This window comes from Lemur catta, chromosome 1 (genome assembly GCF_020740605.2).
Source record: "Lemur catta isolate mLemCat1 chromosome 1, mLemCat1.pri, whole genome shotgun sequence".
NCBI classification, from domain to species: domain Eukaryota; kingdom Metazoa; phylum Chordata; class Mammalia; order Primates; family Lemuridae; genus Lemur; species Lemur catta.
Genome location: NC_059128.1, coordinates 222,884,283 through 222,911,104, shown reverse-complemented (window position 1 = coordinate 222,911,104; position 26,822 = coordinate 222,884,283). Strand labels below are relative to the sequence as shown.

At 53.3% G+C, this 26,822-nt stretch overlaps 1 protein-coding gene across 3 annotated transcripts in view; it reads right to left on the bottom strand.

The window, feature by feature from the left end:
• Nucleotides 1-448: 448 nt before the first annotated feature.
• Nucleotides 449-26,822, bottom strand: part of SEMA5B (semaphorin 5B) — a 48,116-nt gene continuing 21,742 nt past the window's right edge. For 2 of the 3 annotated variants that reach the window (XM_045540132.1, XM_045540135.1), the window contains 18 exons: nucleotides 17,594-17,656; nucleotides 17,144-17,242; nucleotides 16,422-16,635; nucleotides 15,414-15,699; nucleotides 13,091-13,226; nucleotides 11,528-11,735; nucleotides 11,208-11,415; nucleotides 6,346-6,463; nucleotides 6,016-6,197; nucleotides 4,766-4,909; nucleotides 4,436-4,583; nucleotides 4,114-4,339; nucleotides 3,723-3,941; nucleotides 3,078-3,248; nucleotides 2,836-2,985; nucleotides 2,465-2,509; nucleotides 1,820-2,025; nucleotides 449-1,583 (listed from right to left, as the gene is read on the bottom strand). In XM_045540132.1, the coding sequence (XP_045396088.1) occupies nucleotides 1,425-1,583; nucleotides 1,820-2,025; nucleotides 2,465-2,509; nucleotides 2,836-2,985; nucleotides 3,078-3,248; nucleotides 3,723-3,941; nucleotides 4,114-4,339; nucleotides 4,436-4,583; nucleotides 4,766-4,909; nucleotides 6,016-6,197; nucleotides 6,346-6,463; nucleotides 11,208-11,415; nucleotides 11,528-11,735; nucleotides 13,091-13,226; nucleotides 15,414-15,699; nucleotides 16,422-16,635; nucleotides 17,144-17,242; nucleotides 17,594-17,656 (2,982 nt within the window). In that variant the 3' untranslated portion in view covers nucleotides 449-1,424. The remainder of the gene's footprint in view (nucleotides 1,584-1,819; nucleotides 2,026-2,464; nucleotides 2,510-2,835; nucleotides 2,986-3,077; nucleotides 3,249-3,722; nucleotides 3,942-4,113; nucleotides 4,340-4,435; nucleotides 4,584-4,765; nucleotides 4,910-6,015; nucleotides 6,198-6,345; nucleotides 6,464-11,207; nucleotides 11,416-11,527; nucleotides 11,736-13,090; nucleotides 13,227-15,413; nucleotides 15,700-16,421; nucleotides 16,636-17,143; nucleotides 17,243-17,593; nucleotides 17,657-26,822) is intronic. The other variant, XM_045540134.1, reaches the window with a different exon arrangement.

Sequence of the window (26,822 nt, the reverse complement as noted above, 5' to 3'; positions counted from 1 at the left end):
CAGCAACAACTACATTAGGCTTCTCCTACCTCACAGATTTGCTTATTTTTCCATTTTGGTTTTATTAAAGTCAGCAGTTGTAAATACCCCATAAAAGAATCCTCATCAACATTCTCCTGCTGGACTCGCCCATCTCCACCCTGGAGCTGTGGCCTGGAAGAGATGATAATGGCGCATGCAGAACTCTGTTCTATTGTGTTGTCTTTGGTGCCTCATGTCCCACTTGTGAGATCTATCCCCAGCCTCTTTTCCAAAAGGGTTTAGGGCAATATGTACGTGTGTACAGACACCCATAAATGCAAAGATATCATCTATTCAAGTCAAACTCTCCTTGGGTCACTTCCTCCACCTTGAGAAGACCATCTGATACCCCAGTGCCTTGCTCAGATGGACTCGCCCATGCTGAGAAGAGCCCACACACACATATACAAAGACAAAGTGACATTAGGAGACTGGATATCATCTTTAATTAATAATGCCACAGCCCAACACCTTTTTTGTTGCTGTGGCAGCTTGTGATTGTGACCGTGTGTGTGTGTGTGTGTGTGTGTGTGTGTGTGTGTGTGTGTGTGTGTGTTCCTGAACAGATGAGGGGCCAGTGGAGACTCCCAAGCAGGTCTCAGCCAACAACTCTGTTGAGCAGCAACTGGCAGACAGTCTCCACAGAGGCACGGTGGCCAGACTCCTGCCTCCTGCAGCCTCGAGCCTCCCTTTCTCCCGGGCCACCTGTCCTGCATTGAGGGCAAGGCTGAGGCCTGTGCCGGCCCAGATGAAAGGGCTTCTCAGCAAAGACCAGCCTCCAGTCCCCAGTCCTCACTGCCTCTGACCAGAGGAATGTCCCTGGGTGAAGCACGGACTGCCAGGCAGAGGTGGACAACCCAGGATGGCCTTGGTCCCCTATGTCACACTGGGGCAGCACCACAATGGCCCATCCCTGGGCAGAGAATCCAGAGCTACTGGGCCATTTGACTAGTTCCTTTCAGAGATAATCAGGATATAGCCCAGTCCTTTCTTGGTGCCAGCCAAAGAGGATCAGACTCAGCTCATGGTGGGCACAGGAAGTTGTTTCCAGCCCAAGCCCAAGAGCCTGCCCTTTCGCCAGCTCCACTCTCCAATTTCTCACACGCTCAGCAGGTCCGCAGCCAGGCATGGCAGGGGAGGGTCAGCGTGATGGTGGGTCACAAGGCGGCCATGGGAGACCTGGGCTGAGCTGGACCTGCAGCCAGGTGCCAGCCTGAAGCCAGCCCTCTCCCCCATGGTCAATGCCAGCCAGAGCTCTCTGAAGCCGGGTGAGACCCCCACGGGCAAGGCAGCAAGTTTTTGGCCTAGTGCAGAGGGAGAAAACCAAACTGGCTCCACTGTCCCATCTCCACCTGCTCTGTGCCTTAGGAAGGCAAGGAGCCCAAGTCCCCAGGACGGTGGTATCAGCTGTTGGGGAAGCACCGTTGTCCAGGTGAGGCCTCAGGCCGGAAGCTGTGTTTGTTCAGGGGGCTTGGGTAGTAGGTGGTCGTGTACACGTTGGTCTGCTGCAATGGGTAGAAGTTGGCTCTGTCATCGGGGATCAAATTATTCTTGTTCAGGGTCTGTGGGAGGAAGGAACCAGAGAAAGGGGTGAGGGGAGAGACGAGGCAAGAGGACAGGCCAGGGCGAGGAGTCCACGAGCCAGCCAGTGAGGGAACATTCAGACTGCTGCTGCAGTGCTCTGCTCACACCACCGCCTCGGCCCAAGTGCCCAGCCCGCTCACGCCCAGCTTCGGGCCAGCACCCCTGCACCCTGCCCCCTTCACCCTGCCCTAGGCTTCTAAAAGAAGGCTCCCACCTTGAACTCCATGGGTGTGTACTTCTCGTTCTTGGGGGTGCCCCCACCCTTGTAGTGCAGGTGGTTGGGGGTGGCAGGATGGACCAGTGTGGACTCCTGGGACTGACGCTGGCAGTGCTGGCAAGACAGGTACACTGCCAAGGTCAGGAGCCCAGAGCCCAGGAAGCAGGAGACACCCGTGGCCACCAGGTGGATGAGACTGAACCCTGGGAGGAGAGGCAGGAGGTAAGATAAGGGCCACTGTGTCTTCAGGAGAGACACGTGACTGCCTCCCTGGCAGCAGAAACAACAGGAGGCTCTGAGACCTACAGGAAAGGGCCTTGAGGCCAGAGCCAAAGGAAACAGGGAGGCTGGTAGCCTCTCACTGGGGGCCTCTTTCACAGGACAACCTGTGGCTTGAGTCAGAGGTGACAACCAGAGGGTCTGGAGTCGGATGACTTTTCCTTGGGTACAGACTGTTGACAGCCTCCTAGCTAGGGGGCACGGATGGAACTGCCCAGACCACCCTACACATGGCTTCAAGGCAGTGGGGGGCCCAGCAAGGCATGGCTGTCTGCAGCGGGAGGTGGGAAGAATCCAGGCTTTGGAGCGGGGTGCAGGAGGGGCAGAAGGACGGCGTCACAAGGTGCAGCTGGTTCCTTTTACCTCCACAGCTGGTGGCCTCCTCCATGCTGGAGGCCGGCAGGATCACTGCAGAAAGACCGGCGGACAGGGTGTCAGGGGCAGAGAGGAATGGAGAGGAGAGCGGAGGGGCCCTCCTGGGCTAGGACCCCAGGGTCAGCACTGGGCTGCAGGACTAGGCTCTCCCCAGACCCCACCTCTAAGAAGGGCTGGCCCTTCCACTAGGTGAGGACTGCCAGCGCCCCAAGTGTACGCACTTAGGCAAAGATGTGAGCACTCTCTTGGCATCTCCCTCCCACCCCTGCCCGCCACGGGACACAAGCTTCAGAAGAAGGAGGAAGTTGGAAGCTCAGGCTGGGGAGGGTTGGTACGAAGGTGCTGGCGGGAGGACCTACCAGGAATCTCGCTGTAGGGGCAGGGGCGACTCTGGCTGCTGTTTCCAGCACAGGCACTGGGCCCTGGGACGAGCTCCTCACAGCGCCGGCTGCGGCTCTGCGCTCCGTCCTCAGTGCACGGGCTCCACTCAGACCACGGTGACCAGCCTTCTGTGGGTGATGGGCTGGGATGAGGTTAACTGCCCAGTGGGGACAGGAAGGCTCCACGGTGCTCCTCAGCCCTAGCCAGATGCACCTAGTACCTGGGCAGGCCTGTGTGGCACATAGCGCCTCCTCCGTGTGCAGCCCGAGACAGATGTCCTCACCTGGGGAGGGCGCAGGGCTGGTGCAGGAACGTGTGCGTTGATAGTGGCCCCCACCGCAGGAGGCTGAGCATGGGGACCATGAGGTCCAGCAAGACCAGGCACCTCGCACTGCAAGGGGTGGGGTGTGTGAGGGGGCTACAGGGGCAGGCAGGGCCCAAGACGGTCTTCCACCCACCCCGGGCCGGGCCACACTGACCTCAGCACCCACCCCACCCCACAGTAGGCTGTTACAGAGTGCCTCCCCGCCAGCCCACCCTCCCCACCCCCCACGGCCCCCAGACTCCTGGGGCAGAGGGAATGCAGGCAGCAGCAGGGATACCCGGAGGGAGGAACCAACTCCATCTCCAACCAAGCTCCTTAATCTATCCCACTGGGAAGGAGAAAAAAGTGACAGGAACGATGAGGAAAGGCCCCACTCCACCAGAGTAGCCACTGCGTCTGTGGTCAGGAGGAAAAATCGCTCTGGGGTCCCTTGCACAGAGTTGGCAGGGGGAAGAGGTCACCTGGGCATGGAGGTTTCTGGGTAGAACTGGGGTCTCCTGCATGAAGGGCTTGCCAGGGATTCCTTCCGTGCAGGGTTACCTGGGCAAGCCTGGGGGTTGCAGTCCTGGTACTCCGCGGCGTCGCCCACGCAGGGCAGGCCCCCGTTGCGGGGCTCCGGGTTCGTGCATGTTCTCTTGCGGACACGGAAGCCCAGCTCGCAGTCCCGGGAGCAGGACGACCACGGGCCCCAGGCGGCCCAGCCCCCGCTCACCGTGTGCGGGGAGGCGCTCCCGCTGCGCAGGAGATCCTCCACCAGGGCTGCGGAGGGGCGCGGCCTCAGCGACGGGGGCGCCTGGGGGACGCCCGGCGGCCCCCCCACCCCGCCCTCCAGGCCTCCCCCGGAGCCCCCGCGGCCGGACTCCCCACCGCGCCCCCGCTGCCTCGGGGGCTGCCAGGGAGGGTGGCGGGTGCGGCGGGCGCACGGCTGTACCGTCGGTGTCGCAGGCTCCGGAGCCGTCTGCGGGACAGGTCCTCGTCTCCGTCCTTCTCCGGCCAAACTGCAGGCCATGGGGGTCGGGCAGGGGCGCGCGACACGTGAAGCGGAAACGCTGCTCCTGCCGCGCCCCGCCCTGCGTCACGTTCACGGGCAGCCACGGCGTCCACGGAGTGTTGCGCCGCACTTCTGGGCAGCCCTCGGGATTGCACGTCTTGAACTCCTTCGGGGTGGGAGCGGGGGTGGTGTCGGAGCCCTGCCCTTGGCAGGAGCCCCCGCGGCCCGCCCTCGCCCCCGCGCCCCGCCCGGTGGCCCTCACCACGCCGCAGCCGGGGCAGGAGTTGCCGTTCTCGCAGGCCCGACGCCGCGACTGCACGCCGCCTCCGCAGTTGCTGCTGCACTTGCTCCAGGAGCCCCAGGACGACCAGAAGATGGGCACCGGGCAAGGCGTGTTCTCGTTACAGAACCTGGGGGGGGGGGGGGGCGGGGAGGGAGGCGTCACCCCAGGGAGAGGTACCCACCTCTTCCTAACAAGAGGTCTCCTCCCCTGCCACCGCGCGGAGAATCCAGGCCACTCTAACTGGGCCTGGAAAGTCTGGGACCTCCGGGGAAGCCTGTGCCGAGAAACCCCAGCCACGCCCTCGCTCACCGCTCCTCCCGGCTCTTGCCCACGCAGATGCGGCCCCCGTGGCGGGGAGCAGGGTTGCTGCAACTGCGCTGGCGGACCTGGAAGCCGATCCCACAAGACGTGCTGCACAGCGCCCACGATGACCACGGGGTCCACGCCCCATTCCTGGTGGGGTGGAGAGGACAGAGACAGATGCCCCTAGCTTCTTAATCTAGTCTGCATGTGGGCAGATGGATTTTGTATGTTGCCAGGAGGGGCCAGACAGTGGCATAGAAAGTATCAGCTCCCAAGCAGGTCATCTCAGGCACACTCATTCATTCATCTGCTCATTCATTCTTCAAGCGCGTATTGAGAGCATTCCTCCATATAGCAGGCTGTGCTCAGGGTTAAGAACACAGAGACAAGACGCCCCTTCTCACACGAGCAAAAGGACACACACTTTAGAGAAGCCTCAGTCGCCTTTCCAATGGGCAGCCTTCCTTTCAATCTTCTTGGTTGTCCAATCCTTGCACTCAACCCACATTTTCTCCTCCTACTGCCTTGCTCCAACCTCAGATACTACTCACTTTTGCCTACTTTGATGCCAATTTTCAAATCTGGGCTCTACCACTTAGAGGCTGTGTGACCCTGGGTGAGTTATTGACACTTCCTGTGCCTCACAGCACCCTTAACTTCAAAGTAACGATAATGATTGCATTCCTATCCCGTGAGGTTGCTGTGAGGGTTAAATTAATAAATGTATACGAAATAGTTATTTTAAGAGTGCCCAAAATCATGAGTCAGTTGTTATAACCATTTTATGGAGTCCCCATGTAACCAGGCAGGGTGCAAGTTCTGTACATACATCATCTCCTGTAACCCTCACTGAGAGAAACTCAGAGTGGTTAGGTGATCTGGCCATGGTCACACCTCCAGACAGTGGCAATCCAAGATCGGCACCAGGTCTGCTTGCCTTGCTCGTCCCAGGCTATTTCTCTTGTTTGGGACAGCAAGACTCACTGAGGCTAGCCTTTGGGAGTGACTCCCATGCCTGTCCAGCCTTCCTCTATGCATCAAGAGCCCCAAGGCAGAAACTTCTCTCCCACTATCATGGAAACTCCCTCAGGGCTCAGGTTTCCTGCCTCAGACATTGTTAGCCACCTGTCCAGTCCCTGAAACACCCCTGAGTTGTTTCCTTCCCTTAGCAAATACCTGGGTGGGGATGCCCCATTTCCCCAGTTCTCCCCAGCCCAGTCCAAGGCAGACATCATGCAAGCCTTGTCTCCACATACCTAGAGCAGTTGGCGATGTGGATGGCTGGGCCCAGGCAGTCAAGGCCCCCACAGCGAGGTCGGGGGGAGTCACAGGATCGGGCCCGACACAGGCAAGAGCCTGAGTTGTCCCCATCTAAGTGCTCACATGGTTGCCATGGTGACCATGGGCCAAAGCCCCCATCGAGTGTCACATTCCGCACCTGCAGACACACATGGGGGCAGGATCTCTGTCACCAAGGTAGGGGCAGGGAAGGCATGAGATCCCAGGGCACTTGGGGAATATTGATGGGAAGTCATAGCCTTAACTGAGGGAGAGGTCTGAGGTGGGGGGCACAAAGGGATTCTCACAGGACACGCTGTGATGTTCTGGGTCCAGAGGCTCATGTTGGAGCTGTCCTCGAGTGTGCTGCAACGTTGCTGCTTCCCGTCCCAGCCGCAGTACGGGTCCCGTGCCCCCAGGCATGCCCTGCCAGACAGAGGTCCCGGGACTCAAGCCCACTAGCTCCCCGGCCTCACCTGCATCTCAAGAACACACCTGGACACTCCCTTCTGGGCACCTCGTTCCATACAATGGTCTTCTGCCATAGCAACTAAATTCACTGAGCACTTACTGTGTGTAAGACTTCACTTTAAGCACTTTACAAGCATGAATTAATTTAATACAGCAACTCAGTGAGGTAAGGCCTGTTAGTTCTCCCCATGTTATATGGAGGAAACAAGAGAGCTGACCAAGGACTCAAACCCTCGTCTTCCAGAGAGGGCACACTTAATCAAGAGATTGTGCTGCTTTCTGCGAGTATGGGCCCCCATGCTCCTCACTTAGGGCCACAGCAGCAGATGTGGTTAACAGAAATCCAAAGAGGTAGTGCCTCCCTGTCAGGTGCTGTGAGAGTAGAGTCATAAAAACATTAGAGCTGGAAAAGGCCCTAAAGATGGTTTGGCCGAGCCGCTCTCAACCTTGGCTGCACATTAGAATCACCCGAGGAGCTTTTAAGAAATAGTAATTACCTGGGCCCACCCCGAACAAGAATCACTGGGGATAGTGGGGTTTTTAAAAGCTCCCTGGCTGATTCTAGCGGGAGCCAGGATGAGAATCACTGGGATCCATAACACAACCTTCTCGTTGTATAAAGGAGAGGGGAGAAAGGGGTTCCCAAGATTACACAAATTGTACATGGCAGGGCTGGGGCCAGACCTAAGCTTCCCAACCACACTTCTCCCCTCACGCTTCTGCCTCCCACTGGAGCCTGTGTCTGATTTCACGCACTGAGTGACTATGGGCCCATCCTTCAAAACACAGCACAAGGTCAAGGGACACCTGGGTACAGTCCAGGGTCACCTGTGGCATCCACATACTTGTGCTACTCAGTGGCAGGAACAGAGTCCAGTGCTTTAGTGGTATGAGAATTAGCCCAGGCTGCCAGGACAGGCGTCACGTCCCAGTTCCCCCTTTCCCGGCCCCCAGGGCTGGTCTCTCTGTAATGGCCCAGAAAAGATAATGATTCCCACACTGTTGCATGCCCCAAATGCTTCTGCTTCTCACAGGCTAGATCTCCTTTCTTCCATTTCTCCTTCAGATTTATTCATGTAACATATATCCTTTACTTTTTTTAACAAAAATATCAAATCTCTGCTAGTAGGACTTCAAAGGAGAGAAAAAGAGTCTGTGGGGATTATGGAATCAGGATTTGCTATTGCTACGTAAAGAGATTATCAGATCCTGGGCCAGAAAGAGGGTCCCTCCAGCACCCAGAGAGCCCACTGCCATCCCGGGGGATGCCTGGATCCCTTCTGCCTCCTTCCCCCAGCTCCCACCCCCTTCTGAGCAGGTCTGCCAGGGAGAGTCTAGAGAGAACACTGGGCAGGGGCTCAGAAATGGAGGTTAGAAACAGAAGAGGCTTTGGAGAAGGGGGCACTAGACTGAAAAGAAGGTGGGGGAGCCTCGACAGGGAGTTTACAGCAGTATGTGAGTTTTCAGAGGGATTTTTCCATTGAACAAAGAGGCCAAGGATGCCTAAGACTAAAGGGGTACACAACAGAGCCAAGGGTTTCAGCTTTTGGTGTCTAAAGGGTAGAATTTTTCTCTTCTCTTGAAGCTTCAGGGACAACCCCTGGCAGCCCAAGGGGGCCTTCCAGACTCCCTGGAGCCAGTCTCTGATGTCTATTCTTACGAGTAACTATAGGGACAACTGCCTCCCTGAATCAGGTGGGGCCACATTCACTGCGTTGGCCAGGGACCACTTCAGAGCTTAAAGAGCAGGAAATGCTCCTAAGAAAATGGAAGCTCCAAGCAGAAAGGAGAGTTAAAATGTGTCTCTGACTGTAGAAACGGGTGGCAGTTTAGAGTTCTTTTCGTAAAAGGAGCCATCAGACCAATAATATATCACCATGTCTTTTTTACTGCAGTGTCTCGAGCAGCCATCACAAAAGGGAACAGGTCCTTTCCATGAGCTCCCAGGCAGGACAGAGACTGATGGGGGAAGGTGCAGCAATAGTCGCACGATGGGAGCTGTCCAAGGTAGAAAGGGCCTCTCGAGAGCTTGTGAGCAAGTGCTTGAGAGTGGGCCTTCGCTGTGCTGGCTCATGGGCAGGCAGGGGGAACTGTGAGCGGGATGGGGTAGAGGACACGGCCCCCCACCCAGGGGCAGAGCGAAAGGCTTGCTGGAAGGAGGAAGTGGGCGGTTCGTACATGAAATGCTCGCTTTGTAGAGCCAGTCAGTGGTTCATTCCCTCTGCTCCTGGGAGTCCTGGTCCCTCTCTGGCCAGGCCAGGACCTTAGTTGTGCCCCGCAGGGCTGAGATTTGTCTGATTGAAAGCAGGCAGTGGGAGACAAGACCCTGGGTCCTGGGCAGAGGAGGGGGCCTGAAGAGGCCTCTGCTTACCAATGCTCATCCTCCTGCCAGCTTTGGAAGGAATGGGGGAAAAGCATGAAATGTCTGTCCTAGGACCCAGTAAAACCCTGTGACAACCGACCCCATGATAGCAGAAATTCTGATAAACTGGGATTGGCAGTTGGTTCTCAGACTCCTGGAGTGCATAGCTTGGTGGCTGCACGTACTTGCTCTGGTCATTTTATTAACCTTGCAATAATGTGACCTTGCATTTTATATTTTTTGGATCCACCTATAGCTTTATGGCAGGGTTTTCACTGTACACATCAAGGGATCCTACCCCAAACTCAGGAAACCAAATAGGACAAAAGTTTCAGACTCCAAACTGACTTCTTTCCACCTTGCTCCAGGGTAGGAGTGCAATGGGCCCCCTACACAACCTCCCCATCTCCTCTCTCCAGAACGTGTGAGTGGAGAAATGTCCCAGCACCTTCCTTTCCGCTGCAGACCCCATTCCTTCAGATGGGGCTTAGACCACACTGGCTCACCAGTGTCCATCTGCCCTGGGACAGTGCTGCTCACCCCTGTCTGATCTTTTCTTCCTGCCCATGGCTCCTCCCCACGGCTCCACCGCCACCTCAGCACCTAGAGCCCCGGGATTCCAGTCACAATCCTCCCTTGGCCTTCTCAGCTGGCCTCAATCCATTTCCTAATTCCATTCCTCATGCCTCTCCTGCACCAAACTCCTCTCAGGCCAGATAATCAGTCACCTGAAGGATCAGTCATGTGCAGAAGGCCACTTTGTACCTTGGGCTGGGCAGGGCTCCCTGGTGGAGTATAACAAAATACTGGGACCCTGGGTTTGCCTTTAAGGATTTACAACCTCTTGGAGCACAAGCCATATATGAAAGCCTGTGACTCCTTGCCAAGCTGTGCTGTCTATTCAATGTTGCAGATACTGAGACTCCAGAAGCCTAGGAAGCTGGGGGGCTCCTAAATGGGTTTGTGGAGATGACAAACGAATAAAGATACTAGTTACCACTGGTAATTAATTTGCTGAACTAGGCACTTCTTGAATACAAGCCCCAATCCTTATAACTCTCCCTAAATTAAACATCATTTGCTCCATCAAATTTCTCCCCATTTTGCTGATGAGAGAGCTAAAGCTCAAAAACATTAACTTGCTCAGGACCATACAGTCAATAGATGAGGAAGCTGAGATGGAGCCCCAGGTGTGTCCAATTGCATCAGAGAAGTCCTTCCCACTACACCGCACTGCCTCTCCCCACACCTCTGACACTGGCAGAGGGTTCTCTTCCCAGCCAGACAACTGGAGGTCTGAGGGAAGTAAGTGTTTTAGGTCTATTTTATCTTGCCTCCTCCCACACCACCAGCCCTGCAAAGTGCCTGGAACATGGCAGGCTTAGTAAATGTGTGGTGTGTCACTGACGGAGCCATGTGTGGCGGCTGAGGGGAGCTAGAGTGTCTGCCTCTCTCCCTGCCCCTCCGCGGCTGCCACACTGAGCCCACCCCTCCCCTACAGGCCTCTGCTCAGCTCCAGCACACACCACTGGGGCTGAAGAACAACGCTGGCATCGTGGATACCATTTGTCTTCCGAATCTTGAGGACAGATGGCACAGCCAGGAGGACTCTCGACTGCAAAGGCCACAGAAGTTCATGTTGCTGTGGCTATGCCAGCTTTTGATTAACACGCAAACCAGGGGATGCAGCCCGGAGGAGCCTCAAGTGGTAGAAGTCTGGGCTACATTTCCATTTGGCTTGGAAGAGGCTTTGGTTTCCCCCTTAAACACTGGTGTCACAATTGTCAAATCTGTGAATCCATCTGAAGCTACCATAGGGAGACCCGGCCACAGCAACAGCGGGAAGCCAGGGCAACGTCCCCAGGGCTGCTCACTGCCCTACCCGTACCGCCCGCTCTGCGAAGGGAGCAAAAACTGGGAGCTGACTCAGAGCATCACCTCCCATCGCCCCCCCATCTGGGCAATAAGTGTTGTGACCTCAAAGATAAAGACCTCTCTCTGAACCGAGGGGACTGAGAATAAACCAAGTGGGCTAGAGATGGCTGACAGGCCCTAACTATGGGGTTGACAACAGGGACAACAGCCACCACAATTTGCTAAGCACCTTCTTCCCCCAGGCAATGACAAGTGCTTTATGCAGATTATCCCCATTAAGCCTCACAAAAATCCAGCGAGGTTCAGAGAGGCCAAGTGACTTGTCCAAAGGCACACAGCTGGAGACAGTGCTGGGATGCGCCCCAGGTCGCCCTGACTCCAGAGCCCACCCCTGAAGGGCCACCCCTGCAGCGGGAGGCCGGGGGCGCCCCCGGGGCCCGCCCTCCCCGCGGCCCGGCTTACCCCTGGCCGCGGTAGGCGGCGCAGCGCTCCAGCGGCACGCGCAGCACGCCGTCGCTCAGCCCCACGAAGAGCGCGCGCGCGCTGTGCAGGATGCGCAGGCTGCGCAGGGGCTCGCGGCGCGCGGGGGGCAGCACGTGCAGCTCCTCCAGGTAGCAGCCGCGGAGGCTGCGGCTCGCCGTGGACAGTGCCTTCAGGATGGTGCCCGACTCTGGGGGCGCGGGGCAGACGAAGTGGCCTTGAAGGCCCGGGCAGCTCGCAGCCCCGCCCCCGCCCCTCAGCCTCCTCCCCACCTGCAGCCCAGGTCGGGCCAGGCGGCTCACCGGTACCGATGTAGAGCACGTGGTAGAGCGTGTCCTTGGCCTGCACGAGGTCCACCACGAGGTGTGAGAAGCGCACGCTGTCCTGGGTGACACAGGGCTCCGGTGTTACCGGCTGCACGGCTTCGCTCATCAGGAAGAGGCGCTGCGCGTCCTGCAGGCTGCGCTCCGTCAGGTTCTCGTTGGGGCCGGTCTCGGGCAGGGTGCCGCACTGCGGCGGGGAGCCGGGTCACACGCGCCCAGCCGCCTGGCTGCCGCGACCCCCACCCCCTCCTTCCTCATTGTAACCCAGGTGGCCACGGGCAGACGCTGATTCTCCAGCGTCCCCCGCCCCCAATATCCCTGCTGGGTCCCCTGAACCCTTTCCAGGGAAGGATGCAACGGGGCCTGACCACTCCTAGCACCCAGACCTACCAGGGCAGGGGAAGAGGAGCGGGGAGAGCAAAGGGTGCCGGACTGTCTAAAAACAGATCATTTGAGTGTGGACAACAAGTGTTCTGGGTTTTATGCTGTTGCTATAGGTGTCCCTCTCCCACACTGAGCCAAGTCCTCCCTTCCCTCTCCTGTGTCCCTAGCAGCTCAGCACTTTCTTGTTTGTTTGTTTGTTTGTTTGTTTTTGAGACAGAGTCTCGCTCCTCACCCTGGGTAGAGTGCAGAGGCATCATCATAACTCACTGCAGCCTCAAACTCTTGGGCTCAAGCGATTCTCCTGCCTCAGCCTCCGGAGTAGCTGAGACTACAGGCAGGCCATGAGCCTCGCTAATTTTTCTTTTTTGGTAAAGACAGCTCAGGGTTTTTATGCCTTCTAAAGTGAAGCTGGAAGGCAGTCACCTTTACTGAGCATCTACTACATGCCAGGCATATCAGCCCCTGCACTTATCTATGGCGTGTCATCCTTTATGGTATTATCCCTGGTTTTGGATAGGGAAAAAGAGACTCAAAGAGCTTGGGTGGCTTGCCCAAGGTCACACAGAGACAGGCTAGACCTGGGTCAGGATTGCTGGAGGGCAAAGCCTGAGGTCCCTCCCAGCTCCACACCACCCCTGAGCAGGAAGTTGGAGGGACATGGAAGTCAACCATCAGCAGCCTCTTCTTCCCCCTTGTTCTTTTCCCATCTCCATCACAGGATGGGGGATGCTCACACTACCCATGGCAGGGCCCTGACTACTCCTAGCACTCAGAGACTCTCCAGGCATTAGTACCCATGCTGGACACACGGTGAACAAACTCCAGCTAAAATCCCTGAATTCTGGCCAGACGGCTTGTGTAGTGCCTTCCTGGTCCCCTAGACTGGGTCCCCCCTCCCTGCCTCCTTGGAGGTGTGGGCTCACACTCAGGATGGCTCAGAGCATGCTCCCTTGTTCTGCCTCCCCCCTACTGTCCCCTTCCCACTCACAGTCTTAGAGGTTACCACCGTCTTAGGGAACCGTAGAGGACCCCAGAAATGGGGGTAGACCAGCAGGGACAGGTCTGGTGTTGTGCTAGGCAGTTGGGAATCGGCCTGTGGCTGGTAGTCTGGGGGGAAGGCAGTGTGTGAAGAAAGGGGAAGGCAGGGAGAAGCTGTACCTGGAAGTTGGGGATGGGGTTGGCGATGGGGAGCCAGGCAGCCCTGGGGTTCTCCTGGTAGCGAAATGGGCCATTGAAAGCCTGGGAGATGGCACTGAGGTTGAAGGCGCAGACAGCAGAAGCGGCGATGCTGTTTCTGAAAGGCAAGAGATAGCGGGATGCTGCCCTCGGCACCGTCCTCTCAAACCCCACGCCCAAGGCTTAGTAAGCACCTACTATGAGCCTGGCACCCTCTGCTCCATGAGGGTGTCTCAGAAGGAGGAGATGTGGTCCTCACACTCTCAACCCCCTGGGAAAGGCCCACTGACAAGGAGCACTGGTGGATTCTGTGCTCCTTCCTCACGCCCTTCCCTTATCCAGTGAGAGGCTGAAGTACAGTCAGTGGCTTTCTAGCATTTTCGTCCGTGGCCCACAGTAAGAAATGTATTTTACCTCACAGCCTAGTATAACGCACATGTCCACAATGAAGTTTCATGAAACAGTACTTATCCTCACTAAGTATGTTATACTCCCATTATTTCATTTATATTCTGATTAGTTTATTAAAAAACTAGTACCAAACCACTGATTTATGCTGCAGCCTGCAATACCCTGAGACTGGATGGCCTCTGAGACCGATTCAGTCACAGGAACGTGTTTCCATGAGTCTGATGTGAACAGTTCACAGAGACGACACCACACACCAGAAGTTTCTAGTCCTATCCTTTGCCTTTAGTCCCTCTCCCAAATGTTTCCATTTCTCTCCACCTCTGCCTGGTCTCAGCCCCCTCTGCTCCCCAGCACGCTGCAGTGTCCTGGTGTCCGCCTGCAGCCTGTCCGGTCTCCTGAGCCATTCTCCACACGGCAGTCAGGGTGAGCCCTTCCAAGTGCACCTCCGAGCTGGTCTCTGGCCGGCTTCACACCGTCAGTACCTTCTCCTTGCTCTTAGGATGAAGACTAAACGCTTAAAGTGGTCTACAGGGCCCTTTCGGGTAAAATCCCCCTTGCCCTGCCCCTTTAGCCTCCCCTCCCGTCTTTCTCCTCCTCACCCTCGGAGCTCCTGCCACACCGGTCTCTGCTCAGTTCCTGGAACGTTTCTTCCCATCCCACAGCTTTGCACATGTCGTCCCCTCGGGCTGGAAGGCTCTTCACCCCTAGTTAACTCCTGCTCATCCTATAGACATCCTCCCTACAGGACGCCTTCCCTGATCCCCACCCCTCCGTACTGTTAGAGGCTTCTCGGCACAGGCCCTTCCCCTTTGTAATGTCTATTCCTGTTAAAGTCGCTTGTTTCATAGCCATCTCCCTGTCTGGAAGGTAGGCTCCTTAAGGACAGGGCCATGTCTGGCTTTGCTCCCTGTTGCCCCACTCCCACCAGGACAAGCACCTGGCATGGACAAGACATGCAATAAATGTACTATTTACCGTTCACACTGGTGTCACCAGTTTCTTTTGGTGTCTCTCCCGTTACTCCTGCCCTCTGGTCACAGCCACCCGCCCTCTGGTGCTGAGGGCTGGGAACACGAAGTCCCGGTCAGCCAGCTTTCAGCTCAGGGACTGTGTGAGCTGTGCTGCACGTCTGTCCCCTGGCTCGGACAGCCTCTCTGCTCCTGCTCCCCGTCCCCTCGTACTGTCCTCCCTAGAGCTAGCCTGGCCCCTATCCAATGCCTGCTACCCAGGGTCCAAGGTGAGCAAACACACTCTACGGCTCATAAGTTTCTAACGTCCTTACAAAATGCTGCACAGTGAATGCTTTCCTTGGTGTCTGGTGCCCATTCATCATTCTCTATATGAATGTCACCTGGCCGGGTTAGCCTCTGCACAGGAGGAGGTAGTGGGTCATCTCTCCTCACACCCCTCACACCTAGAAAGCAAAAGGCTCTAATTCCGGTGCAGCCTAGGTGGGAGGTGAAGGCAGCACTGCCAGAAGACTGCTGGTTAGACTAAGCAGAATCATGCAGCCCTGGGGTTGGAAAGGACCTTCGGGAATCCCTGCGGGACTTCCCTGATGCTGCTGGGCCCTCCGGGCTGCCTCCCCTCATGCAAGGCAGGCTTTCCCACTTCCATCACCAGCAAGTTCCTCCTTCCTGGCGCCATACGCCAGCTCCTTTCACCTTCCTCACTTCTGGCCTAGGCCTGCCCTTCCCAGCGAGCCAGAACAAGCGCTCACGCCCCCAGAGGCAGTAAGCACAGGATCCTTAGGCGACCCGTGCACAACAATCCCACTTACGGAGGAAGAAACAAGGGCTCAGAGAGGAGCCTGCCTGCGCCCACCAGGCTGCACAGCCAGGCCGGACCGAGTCCGGACATCACGGGAAGGGGGTGGCGGAGGGCGGGGACTCACACGTTGGTGGTGAAGACCCCGTAGATGAGGTCCTGCTCGGGCAGGTGGAAGGCACTCTGCAGCTCGTTGTAGTAGAAGGGGACCTCGCCCGGGCGGGAGCAGTTGAGCCGGGCCTTCATGAACGTGGTCCACGTGTCCTCCAGCAGGAATCGGCCCCCCACATCGTTCTTGCACACGCGGGCCACCCGAGAGTACACGGTACGTCCACAGTCATGCTCCACTGCATTCTCACGCAGGAAGAAGTACGCGAACAGCCCAATATCGTAGGCTGCCACGAAATTTGGCTCTGGGGACAGAAGAGGAACAAGGGGCAGGGCAGGCCAGCAGGGAAGAGGGCAGAATCGGGGGCACTGACTACTTTAGCTTTCCCAGATAGGCACCCTGACACCCCTCCCCCCACTGCCAGCTTGGTGACCTGGGGGCTCTAACTAAACCTAGTCCCACCTCCAATACAAAGTGCAGCTGTAACGATGGTTAACATGTGCTACTGAGCACTCACTGGGAACCAGACCCTACCCTAAGTACTTTCTATGTATTAACCCATAGATCCTCGTAACAACCTGTGAACTAAGTCCTATGATTATCCCCATATTACAGATGGGAACATGTGGCACAGAGAGGTTAAGTACTTGCTCAAGGCCACACAGCTAATTAGTGAAGACACGGGGATTTGACCCCAAAGGGCAGGAAACTCTAACAGACCCTTCTATAACCTCTTCTTACCCAGAACTGTTTTTCTAATCAACTCCTAACTCTCTGTCTCCCCTAGTAGCCTGCCCTCCATCTGTTCTGGGTCCTCAGGACATCTGTGATTTCATCTGGGGTCTGTCTCCAACGTGCTTTGGTCTTTGGGCAAACATCTGCCCTACTCTGGACCTGTTCATCACTTGATGAGGCAAGTGTGAGCCCATGCAGAGGTTAGGCAGAAGGAGGAAGGATGGGGGGTCGGGGTGGGCTGGCGAGGTTGGAACCAGGACAGCCCCCACCCCCGCACTGGGGCCTCCTTACCATTGAGCCACTTGGAGTTATACTGGGCAGTGCGAAGCGGTGGCCCACTGCCCAGGCTTCGGTAGATGGCGGGGTCCCGACCTGAGAAGTCGATGACAGTGGCCGCATAGAGCTCCCCCTGGGAGGAGATGACAGCTGTGGAGTTGTGGCGAGGGTCGTAGGGGCAGCGGGCCACACCATTGATCTTCTCAATAGTCCGGCTGAGGTTCCCCACCTGGGCATGACGGGGAGAAGGGGACGCCTTTCCCTGAGGCCCTGGGGGCTGCCTGTTCTTTCCACCCCCAAGTTTTGTGTCCTCCTAGGGCCTTGGTCTCTCTGGGCCACTTCCTCTCTGGCGTCCTCCTCACTGCCCAGCCCACAGTCCCTGAGGGAGGGAGCAGCCATCACAGAGGCTGGGGTCCGGCCAGGGGGCCCAGCTGGCTCCAGCCCCAATCAGGACCATCCAGGGTTACGTTGACCAATAAAATACAGAAGACCCAGTTAAAGTTGAATTTCAGATAAACAACAAATAATTTTTCAGAATTAACTTGCTCTAAATATTGCATGGGGCATGCTTATGCTAAAATATCATTTGTTGTTTGTCTGAAATTCAAATCTAACTAGACATTCTTTCTCAGTTTGGGTTTTGGGCTTGGTTTTTGCTAAATTTAGCAAAGGCTAAAGTGCCTGGGGAATAGAATGCTCCCTTGGTGTCCCCTGTCTGCTGCCCCAAGCCGCCCCACCTGTCTGCTGGAGCACACTGGGGAAAAGGCATTGGTCCCACACATGAACACCTTCCGGCCAGCGACGATCAGGACTCGCACGTAGTTCTGACACTCCTCCTGAGGTGAGAAGGAAAGTAACAGAGGGACACAGCTCTCCAGGTGTGACGCTGGTGTCTTCCCCTCACACCACTACGTCACAGATGCCAGCAAATATTCTAAAACACTCCCCTCTGCCCCAGATACCCCTCTACATCCTCTCCCACCAAGGTCGCCTCTCCGCGTCCCTGCCCACTCGGATGCTCAGGACCACCCGGCTGCAGGGCTGTATCCTCGCCTGCACAAGGAGCCCCCAGTTCACCCAGGGCAGGCTCTCCAGCAGGGGACCTCATGCCGCCCACACTGTGCCCCTCCACGCCTCCCACCGCCTGCCAGCTCCAAGCCAGCCCCCTGGGACCAGAGGCCACATACCTCAGTCTTCCCTTTGCTTTGGCAGGAGCGGCGCGTGTCCTCGCTGGGGGCCCACTCTGTGGCCTGTGGGAGGAACACACAGACATCACCTGGCTGTGCCACTCCCTGTCATTCACCACCAGGGCAGGCAGCAGCTGGTGTCTGCAGAGCACACGAAGCCTTGTGTCAGGGACAGCCTGCAGGGGGAGGGCTCCTCTCACTACATCCTCGCGTACCTGTGGGCTGCCAGATCTTACCCTGAGCCCCGTAGCGAATGGACACCCTTCAGCCCAACACTCCCGCCACCTGCTTGGGTCAGGGGAAGCCTGGAGTAACAGCTGCCATTGCTTCATCATCCCCACGCAGCTGTCTAGGACTTGCCCAATCCCTCCTGCCCCAGGCCTGCCAGGGAGCTGGAAGTGGCCAAAAAGGGCCTTCAATACCACCCCAGGCCCTGAGTGCACGATGGGAAATGTACTTCTGCTATATGCCAGGTGTCCCTCCAATGAGTAGGAGGCAGAAAGGGAGGAAAGGCTAGATTTTGCAAACCTTAGATAGAGGAGATTTAATTTTCCCACTACAACCCTGCAAAGTGGGTTTTTTTTCTTAACAGATGAGGAAACTGAGGTTCTGGTCACTTGCTTAAGGTCACACAACCAGTACATGGTAGAGCAGGGACTGGAACCCACAGTCCTCTGATTCCAAGGGCTGTGTGTTTTTTCTCTTTGCCCCGTCTCAAGGGCCTGGGACTTCCCCTTTCCTAATTGCTGCCCCTGCTCAAGTCGTCTACACTTCCCTCTGGTTTCCCTTGTAGCGTCACTCGTGCTCTGTCGTCGGGTAATGTGTTTGGGGATGCAGCTGTCATGCGGGGACCCGGAGGACAGTACCAAGTTCTCACGTGCCCACTGCATGAGGAGAGGGCTGCACCCACCCGGGACCCCCTCCTCCCCTTCATCTGGCTGCCTCTGCTCTCTCTGAACAGTGGCTGAAGGGAGGAGTGATGCCCTTCATGTCCAGGCAATGTCAACATAATGAGCCTGGTGTGGCTCATTATATATTCTGGGTCACATCTATAAACATGAACTGCCTACCTGTCCTGGGAGAGGGAGCCCTGAGCAAGCAGCTCTCCCATCCAAATGGAAAAAAATAAAAAAGCCCACCTGCTTTTAATTTCTACCAAAGCTGCCTCTGGCCACGCAGCCACTGCCTGCAGAGCTCCAGGGCCGGGATGCGGGAGGGGAGACAGGACCGGGAGAGGGAGCAGCAAGGCCGCTCTCTGCTTTGCTGGTCGCAGCTGACATGCACCCAGAGGCCGCTGCTCTGTAGGGCAGAGGGAGGCTGACTCCTGCAGGCCCTGGATTCAGAGCTGGGTGAGGAGTTTGGTCAGGGCTCCTGTCAGACCTGTGAGCACACTGGCCTCATCCTGTCATGCCAGGCCTGGAGCTCAGGCGTCTGTGACTCCCAGACCTTGGAGAAGGGCAAATGACCCCTGGCGTCTGGCCACAGAGCCCCAGGGTGCATCTAGAGAGACAACTGAGCACTGTCATACTTAGGAGCCATCAGCTCCCAGGCTGGGAAGAGAGGGACATGAATAAGACATCTTGGACCCTTTGGGGGCAGAAAAGAGCAATGACCCACAAGCACTGCAGACGTCCAGGCCGAAAGCTGTGGACAGTGGGCACTTCGGGAGGACTTCATGGGCAAAGGGTCCTCACCAGGGCCTTGGGATCCCTGAGCACAGGGGTATGTTGAAGGGTCCACCTTGTTCCTAAGGGGGTGGGATCCCACTGGGTGGCGGTGTGTACAATAAATAGGAATTAGTGTTATGCTGAGCTCAACAATGGGACAGGCGCTGCGCCAGGGACTTGACACACTTTCTCTTGGATCTTCGAAACAGCCAGTGAAACATACAGCCTTTTGCTCCTTTTACAGGTGAGGAAACTAAAGCCCAGAGAAGTTGAGCAATTTGCCCAAGGTCACATAGCCTGTAAGCAACAAACCCAAGGTACAGACCCAGACAACTGACACCAGAACTAAGCTCTTTCTGCTACATCCTGCAGCCTCTCATGGTGAATAGATTTGTCAAACCAAAGTTGGACCATATGGCCCTAAAAGAATATGTATATTTATAAAGATAACGGCACAGAACAGGCTTTTTTGAGTCATTTTATTTTTAATTTATTTCAAAAATTATTTTTATCAAATGATACACAGAGTTTAAAAAGTTTAATAGTATAAAAAAGTATTAATAAAAACCCCAGCAACACACTCCTTCTATACTACGACCCTTTTTCCCAAGACAACTACTTCCAACTCTTTTAGTGTTTCTCTGTGTGTTTTTTAAGTCAGTTTCTCAAAACTGTGTGTCAGTCTCAGACTTCATCTTTTGACCTCCTGTTATGGAAGTGAAGCTTTTTCCCACATAGCCCACCCCACAGCACACATGCATTTCCCCTCTTCCCATCCTCCCGTTATAATTACATCTCATATTAAAATCAACATCATTATTTACATTATTGTAAATATGTAAAAATTGTTCACTGCTACCAGCTAGCACCCCAGATTTCACTGAATGTACAACACCATCAATTCGTAATATGAACCACTAAGAAAGAAAATATGCTGCCAATCAAATTCTTTTATTAATTTAATTTTTAATGTAAACATATTGAAAGTGTTCTTACTTAGACATACATTTGTATCATATATCAATCTTATACAAACAAAAAAGAAAAATGCAAGTAAAATGAAGTATCTTTAAACCTTCTTTAAATTCAATGTTCATTTCTTCTCAGTCACTTTTCTATTTAGAGTTGTCAGTGCTCATTTTTGTTGTTAGTTTGTTTGGCGTATCATTCTCTGAACTCCCCAGGTGTCAGTGATGCACTAATTCTTTTATTTATTTATATTTTTGAGACAGGGTCTAACTCTGTTGCCCCAGCTAGAGTGCAGTGGCGTCTTCATAGCTCACTGCAGCCTCAAATTCCTGAGCTCAAGTGATTCTCCTGTCTCAGCCTCTCCAGTAGCTGGGACTACAGGTGCACGCCATCACACCCAGCTAATTTTTCTAGTTTTTGTAGAGATGGGGTCTCATTATGTTGCTCAGGCTGCTCTCAAACTCCTGAGCTCAAGAGGATACTTGGGCCTCTCAAAGTGCTAGGATTACAGGTGTCAGCTACCTTGACTGGTCAGAGGCAGCAATTCTTAAAGAGCATCCACTCTGGTCTCCACGATTGCCATCCACCCCGCCCTGTAAGTATGGATGCTGGCACTTTCTTGGTACCAGAAGGTGCCCACAGAAGGTTTTCTGACAAACCAGGACTCATACTCCTTCCTATGATCCTAAAATGGTTTGTGGACTGAAACGTCAAGGGGCGGCTGTGGTCTGGTCAGAACACCAGGAATAAGGGCTGAGTTCACGCCTGCACAGGCAACGACCACATCAGGATTGCGTCTGGCCGAGAGTGACTGTCAGATGCCTTTCACTGAAAGACACGTCCCAATTTCAGACTCATTAAAATCTGAAAACATGTGCATCTGAGAATCTGTGAAATATTCATATTCTGATGAGGTTTTCTTTCTTAAACAACTTTTTGTTTTTCCTGGGACGTTGTCTTGGTTTTCTTCATTTGCTTGTTTTGCACGTACCTATCACTGATTTTTTCGCAAATATTCAACAGGTCTTACAAATCCCTCTCAGTATCGTTTTCTAACTGCATGTATAAATGATTCAGATAATTTATTGGTTTTCTTCTTCTTCCTCATCCCCCAACCTCCCTCCTCCTGCCCCAGCAAACTGGTTGCTCTGGAGACCTCCTGCTTGGCTGGTGACTTGGGACTCACCTTCTTTCCTCTGCTGCTGCCTGAATCCCATGTTTCCCTCTTTCTTGATTTACTTGCTTATTTTGCTGGAATACATCTCCAGTATCTTCCTAACGTGGTAGGTCAATGTTTTAAATTCTTTCATGTCTGATTTATTCTCTCTTCATACTTGATTGATAGTTTTGATACAGAATTCTAGGTGGAAATAATTTTCACTGAGAATTTGAAAGGCATTTCTTCCTCCATTGTCTTCTGGCGTCCAGCATTGCTGTGGAGAAGTCTGATGCAATTCTTCCTCCCCAGCCTTCGTAGTCATCTTTTTTCTTTTTCTTTTTTCTTCAGGCTCTGGAAACATTTAGGCTCTTCTAAATTTCACACTGATGTGCCTTAGTATGGCTATCTTTTTGGTACTTACCCAACCTTTTCGCTTTGAAGACTTGTCCTCCGTTTTAGCAAACTTTCTGATGTTATTTCATCCTTAATTTCTTCCTCACCTTTTCCTCTGGTCTCTTCTTTGGCACTTTCATTAATCCAATCCACTGCTCGTCCCTAGGCATTGATTTTCTAGTTTTCTTATATTTCTCCCTATTTTTCATTTCTTGGTCTTTGTTGTTGATCTAATTTCTGGTGCATTTTTCTTCAACTTTATCTTCTAAGCCTTCAATTCAGTTTTTATTTTCCGATATTGCATTTTTAACTTCCATAGTTTAAATATATTGTTTTATTTTTATTTATTGAATTATCTCTAGTTTTTTAAAAATTTCTTAAATATAATATTTTCAGCAGCTCTTTGACAAAACCTGGGAAAATGTATTGCTTTATAAATAAATATTTTTAATATCTCTCTCAGAAGACATTAGATTTTTATAATTAATTTTTTAAAAAACTATTTTCTTATATTTCTTGCATTGTCTCTTTTTTACAGTTTTTTCTTTTTCATTCTGTTTGCTTGTTTGTTTTGGCCATCTTTTTCACTTGAGAGGCTTCCCTCAAATGCCTAGTGATTTTTGGCTACTTGTTTATACCTAAAAATAAATCATTAACCATTTCCCACTGACAGGAACCAGGGCTTCTTGGAAAAATGCTGATTCCAAGTCTGGGGCAGCAAACACACACGGTGAGCCTGGAACACCTTGTCACATCAGATAGCAAGAATGCAATCAAAGATGACTAGGGTCTGGTCATAAGGACCCAGGAGCCAACTTGAAGAGTTCCCCCAAAGCCCTACTGGTAGAAGATGGGATAGTAATAAGAGGTAACTGCAATGGATCAAAACGCATCAACAATGTTTCAATTCATGAGTTTGTGATGATAATAATAATAATGAAAGATAAATTAATTGACCACCATTGAAAGATATGAGCAAACCAGCTTGTTATTTGAAAACTGGTCAATAAAAACCGGTATTGAACATTTATCCTGCCTTTCCTATGTGACTATACCATTAGGTAACCAAATACTAGATAACGAAAAGTTTGTTTTTGTAGAGGTAGCCCAGCTAATATACTGTAACACCTAAAGAATTAAGGGATCTAGGAAATGATCATCAGTGGTAGCTAACATCCAAAAAGGGAAAATCAGACACTATATACGTCGTAAACAAAGTGCACAATAACACCTATGAAGTAATCTTGCCAGAATCTAAATTGAATGAAGTCTTTAGATCTAACAATCAATTTACAGGTGATACAGGAAAAAGAGCAGCATGTTAAGTCATGCCACCGCATAACGACCATCAAAATCCAGGCCATGGGAAATGCTATAGGACAAACGGCCAGGTGTCTTCAACAAATAAATTGCACAAAGAGAGAAAGAGAGGAAACATTGTTTAAAAGAGATATAAGAGACATATCAACAAATTGCAACATATTTGGATCTTTATTTGGATCCTGATTCAAACTACCAAAATTATTTTAAAATTTTATACAACAGGGAAAGTTAAACACTAACTGGATATTTAGTGATATGAAATCATTATTAATTTTAGGCCACTTTAAAAAATTCCTGTCTTTTAGAAATGAACACTGAAATATTTATGGATGTCATAATATGCCTGAGATTTGCTTCAGAGTGATTCAGGACAGGGAAGTGGGGGTTGTAGATGAAACACGATTGGCCTTGAGCTGATAAATGCTAAAGCTTTTAAGTTGCTATTGAGCACAATGGGTTCATGTACTATTCTCTGTACTTTCATGCCCATATGGAATTTTACATGATAAAAAAGTATATTTGTTGGCTTGCTTGAGGAGTAAAGTGCTAGACAACTCATCAGAAACTCCATATGTAGGGTTTGTATAGACTGGTGGGCTTCTCTCAGGATGCTGGGTAAGGTGGCTTTCTCACTGGGAGAGCCCATGGCATATTCTAGAAGTCTGGTCTCTGGAGTCTTTGAGTTTCTGCAGCAAGGACTCCTCTGATCTCCTGCCTGGGAGGGGTGGAGGGGAAAGCAGACTTGCACTTGATCTCTTTGTTGTAGCCCCACCCCCATCAGTGCCCTTTGCTTTCCCTGGAGTCCCTAAACACGGCGCCCTTCCAGGTGAGCATATGGAGAAAGGGTCTCGGTCTTCTTTCTTGGGGGGAAGGGAAGGTGGAAGAAGGGGTTGCTGTTTGGGATGGGAGACCGGGATTCCAACCTCTCAATTTAGAGAATTTCAATCAATCCCCCTTCATCCTTGTACCTCACCCTCACATTCCATAGTATCTGATGCCCAATTTGTGGGCCCTTCTGGGGAGGTAGGTGCCTCCCCGCCACACTCCCCTCTGTAAGCGGTTCTGCTCTGCTCAGTCAGATGGCTCCATCCACCTTCCGTCTCCCCAGACTGTGTTTAATCTCTTCTCCACTGACATCCCTTTTGTTCTCTCTGTCATTGTGGATGTATACTTTTTAAAATTTCTCACTCTCTTTAGTGGGGTTTTGCGGAGGAGTGCAGATAGACATGCCTGATCAATGCAGCACACTGAATGCTTTAAACGAGGGCTGTCCCAGAAATTCCAGGACGGTGCTCTCTAGTAACAGAGTAGCGGTGTGGTTTTCGCGCTGTGGGAGGGAGCAGGCGGGACACCTGCCTGTGTGGACTCAGCAACTGCCCTGGACACGTGGGAGCCAGAGGTGATGGATGAGCATTAAGCCCACCACTCAGCAGAGTTTAAGCTGCAAACCACTCCGGGGCTGCCAGATTGGAGCTTGGAGGACGTGGAGAGAGGCTGGAAGAGAGCTCAGGAATCGCCCTCAGCGTCTGCCCAGCCCCAAACAAAGCCCCATTGTGCGTCCTGATGTGTATGTGTGGAACGGTCCTCATTGCTGCCTCACAGGACATCTGGCAACCCAAGATCATAAATCTATTGCAATTAGGCCTCCAGCCAGGTCGTCCCCTGGAACTGCTCTGGCAAAGGTCACTCATGAGCTCCTAATTGCCAAATCCAAGACGGCTCATCACGCTGGTCCTCTCAGAAGCAGCCCCCACCGCCCACCCACCGCCACCCCCCGCCACTGCTAATTGCTGGGCTCCCCTTCTTTCCCAAGACCAGTTTATGCAGTTACACTGATAAATAACCATCACAGGTGAGCTCATTTGATTTTGCCCACGCCCCCCAACACACACCCCGCCCCATGAGCTGCTGGCTGCACCTCCCCTCACTTCAGTGCTTGGAGGATTGGGAAGCAGCTGGGTGTTCAATTTCCTTTAAGGAATAGTTTACATAAATTGTTTAATAGAAGTTAAGTACTTGGAAGTCCCTTAATGGACCCTGATTTGCAAACTGCATTTAGATTTTTCTTTACAGAATGTTAATTATTTAAACTATCAATAAAGCACTGAGTTTTAAGTTTGCTTACATCATGCCTGAGGCCAAGTAGGAGGATCCGTTGGCTCCATCCTGGGGTGTTGTATAACCCAAGTGTAGCCCCGAGCCCCCAGGAGAGTAAAGGAAGCTGAGCTGGGGGCCTTGGCCCTGCCTCCCCTGTCAGTAAAGTGGTGCAGCTCATTTTTAGCACTTGGTTGCTGGTGAGCCACTTGTGACAGCAGACGCTGAGGACAGAAAGCTTATATGCAGGGACCCGAAGCCCCCAGACAGGGCAGTGATGGGGCACTTGCTGAAGTCAGGATTTTACAGTAGAAGTCAGGGCTTTCTCACCAGGCCAGACAACAGACCAGAAGACCCAGCACCGAGCACCAGGCCAAGGTCTGCCCCAGTCTCTTGTTTGTTCTCTCCCTCTGTGGACAGACGGTACCCCCTAGGGTGGCAACAGGGACATAAAATATATTTCTTTCCCTGGTTCTGCCACAGTGAATTCAGTCTGAAATCCTGAGGTCAAGCCCCTAAAAAGACACCTGGGGAAGTTCCTGGTGCGCTTGAGGCGGGTGTGCGGGGCTCTTCAGGGAACACCCCCAGAGCTGACCCCTGCCCAAGCACGAGCTATGGGCTGCCATAAGACACCTGCCCCTGGCTGAGGCCAGATCAACACTAAGCTGGATGAATCAAACCCTAGGACTCAGTTACTAAGCTCAGGGTCCTAACAGTCCTAAGATAAGGCATATGACCTATAACCTGTGGGCCAGCTGTCAGGGAGGCCTGGGCAGCCCAAACCAGCTGGGCAGCATCTACAGGAATGATCTTGACATTGAGAGCAGTGGCTCCCAAATTTAGCTGCACATTGGAATCACCTGGGAGCTTTTAGAAATCCCACTGCCCTGCTGTACCCCAGAGCAATTCAGTCAGAATCTCTGAGGGGGACCCGGGCACCGGTGTTGGTTAAAGCGCCCCTGATGGAATATTCCAGTGTGCAGCCAAGGGGGAACCAGAGGCCTAGGGTCAAACTGCCCCATTCCCATCCTGATTCATGGGACCCAGCAGTGTAAGCCAGAAACCTAGATGTCACCACTGTGGCCCAAGCATCGCTAAACCCTCCAGGGCTGACAACTTCTCCAACACCCAGGGTCCCTTTCATACAGAAGACAGTGTGTGGAGCTCCCTGGAGTTGGTGATGCTGTGGCCCTGTGTGATCCTGCCACCTTGAGAACCCTTCCTCTGTCTTCTCTCATCCCCACTGCTGCCGCCGTCCTTCAGTTCTCCCATCACTGGCCTAGTCGATTGCAGCTGGCTCCTGACTGGCTCCTCCACTGATCCAGGAGCTGCACCGGGCCAGGTACGTCAAACACGAAATCTGGTCGTGACGCTTCTCTGCTTAAAACCCATTAATGGATCCCCATGGCCTTCGAAACAAAATATGAACCCCTCGGCTCAGCAAGGAAGACCCTCTGCAATGTGGCCTCTCTCTCTCCTGGGCCTCGTCTCCCACCCTCACCCCACTCATGCCCCCTGGTCCTGCCCCTCCATGCTGCATGCTACCTCACACCTCTGGGCTCCTCCTTTGCTGCCTGGCAAATACATCCTTTGAGCTCCAGCTCAAGGGCAGTTCCTCTGGGAA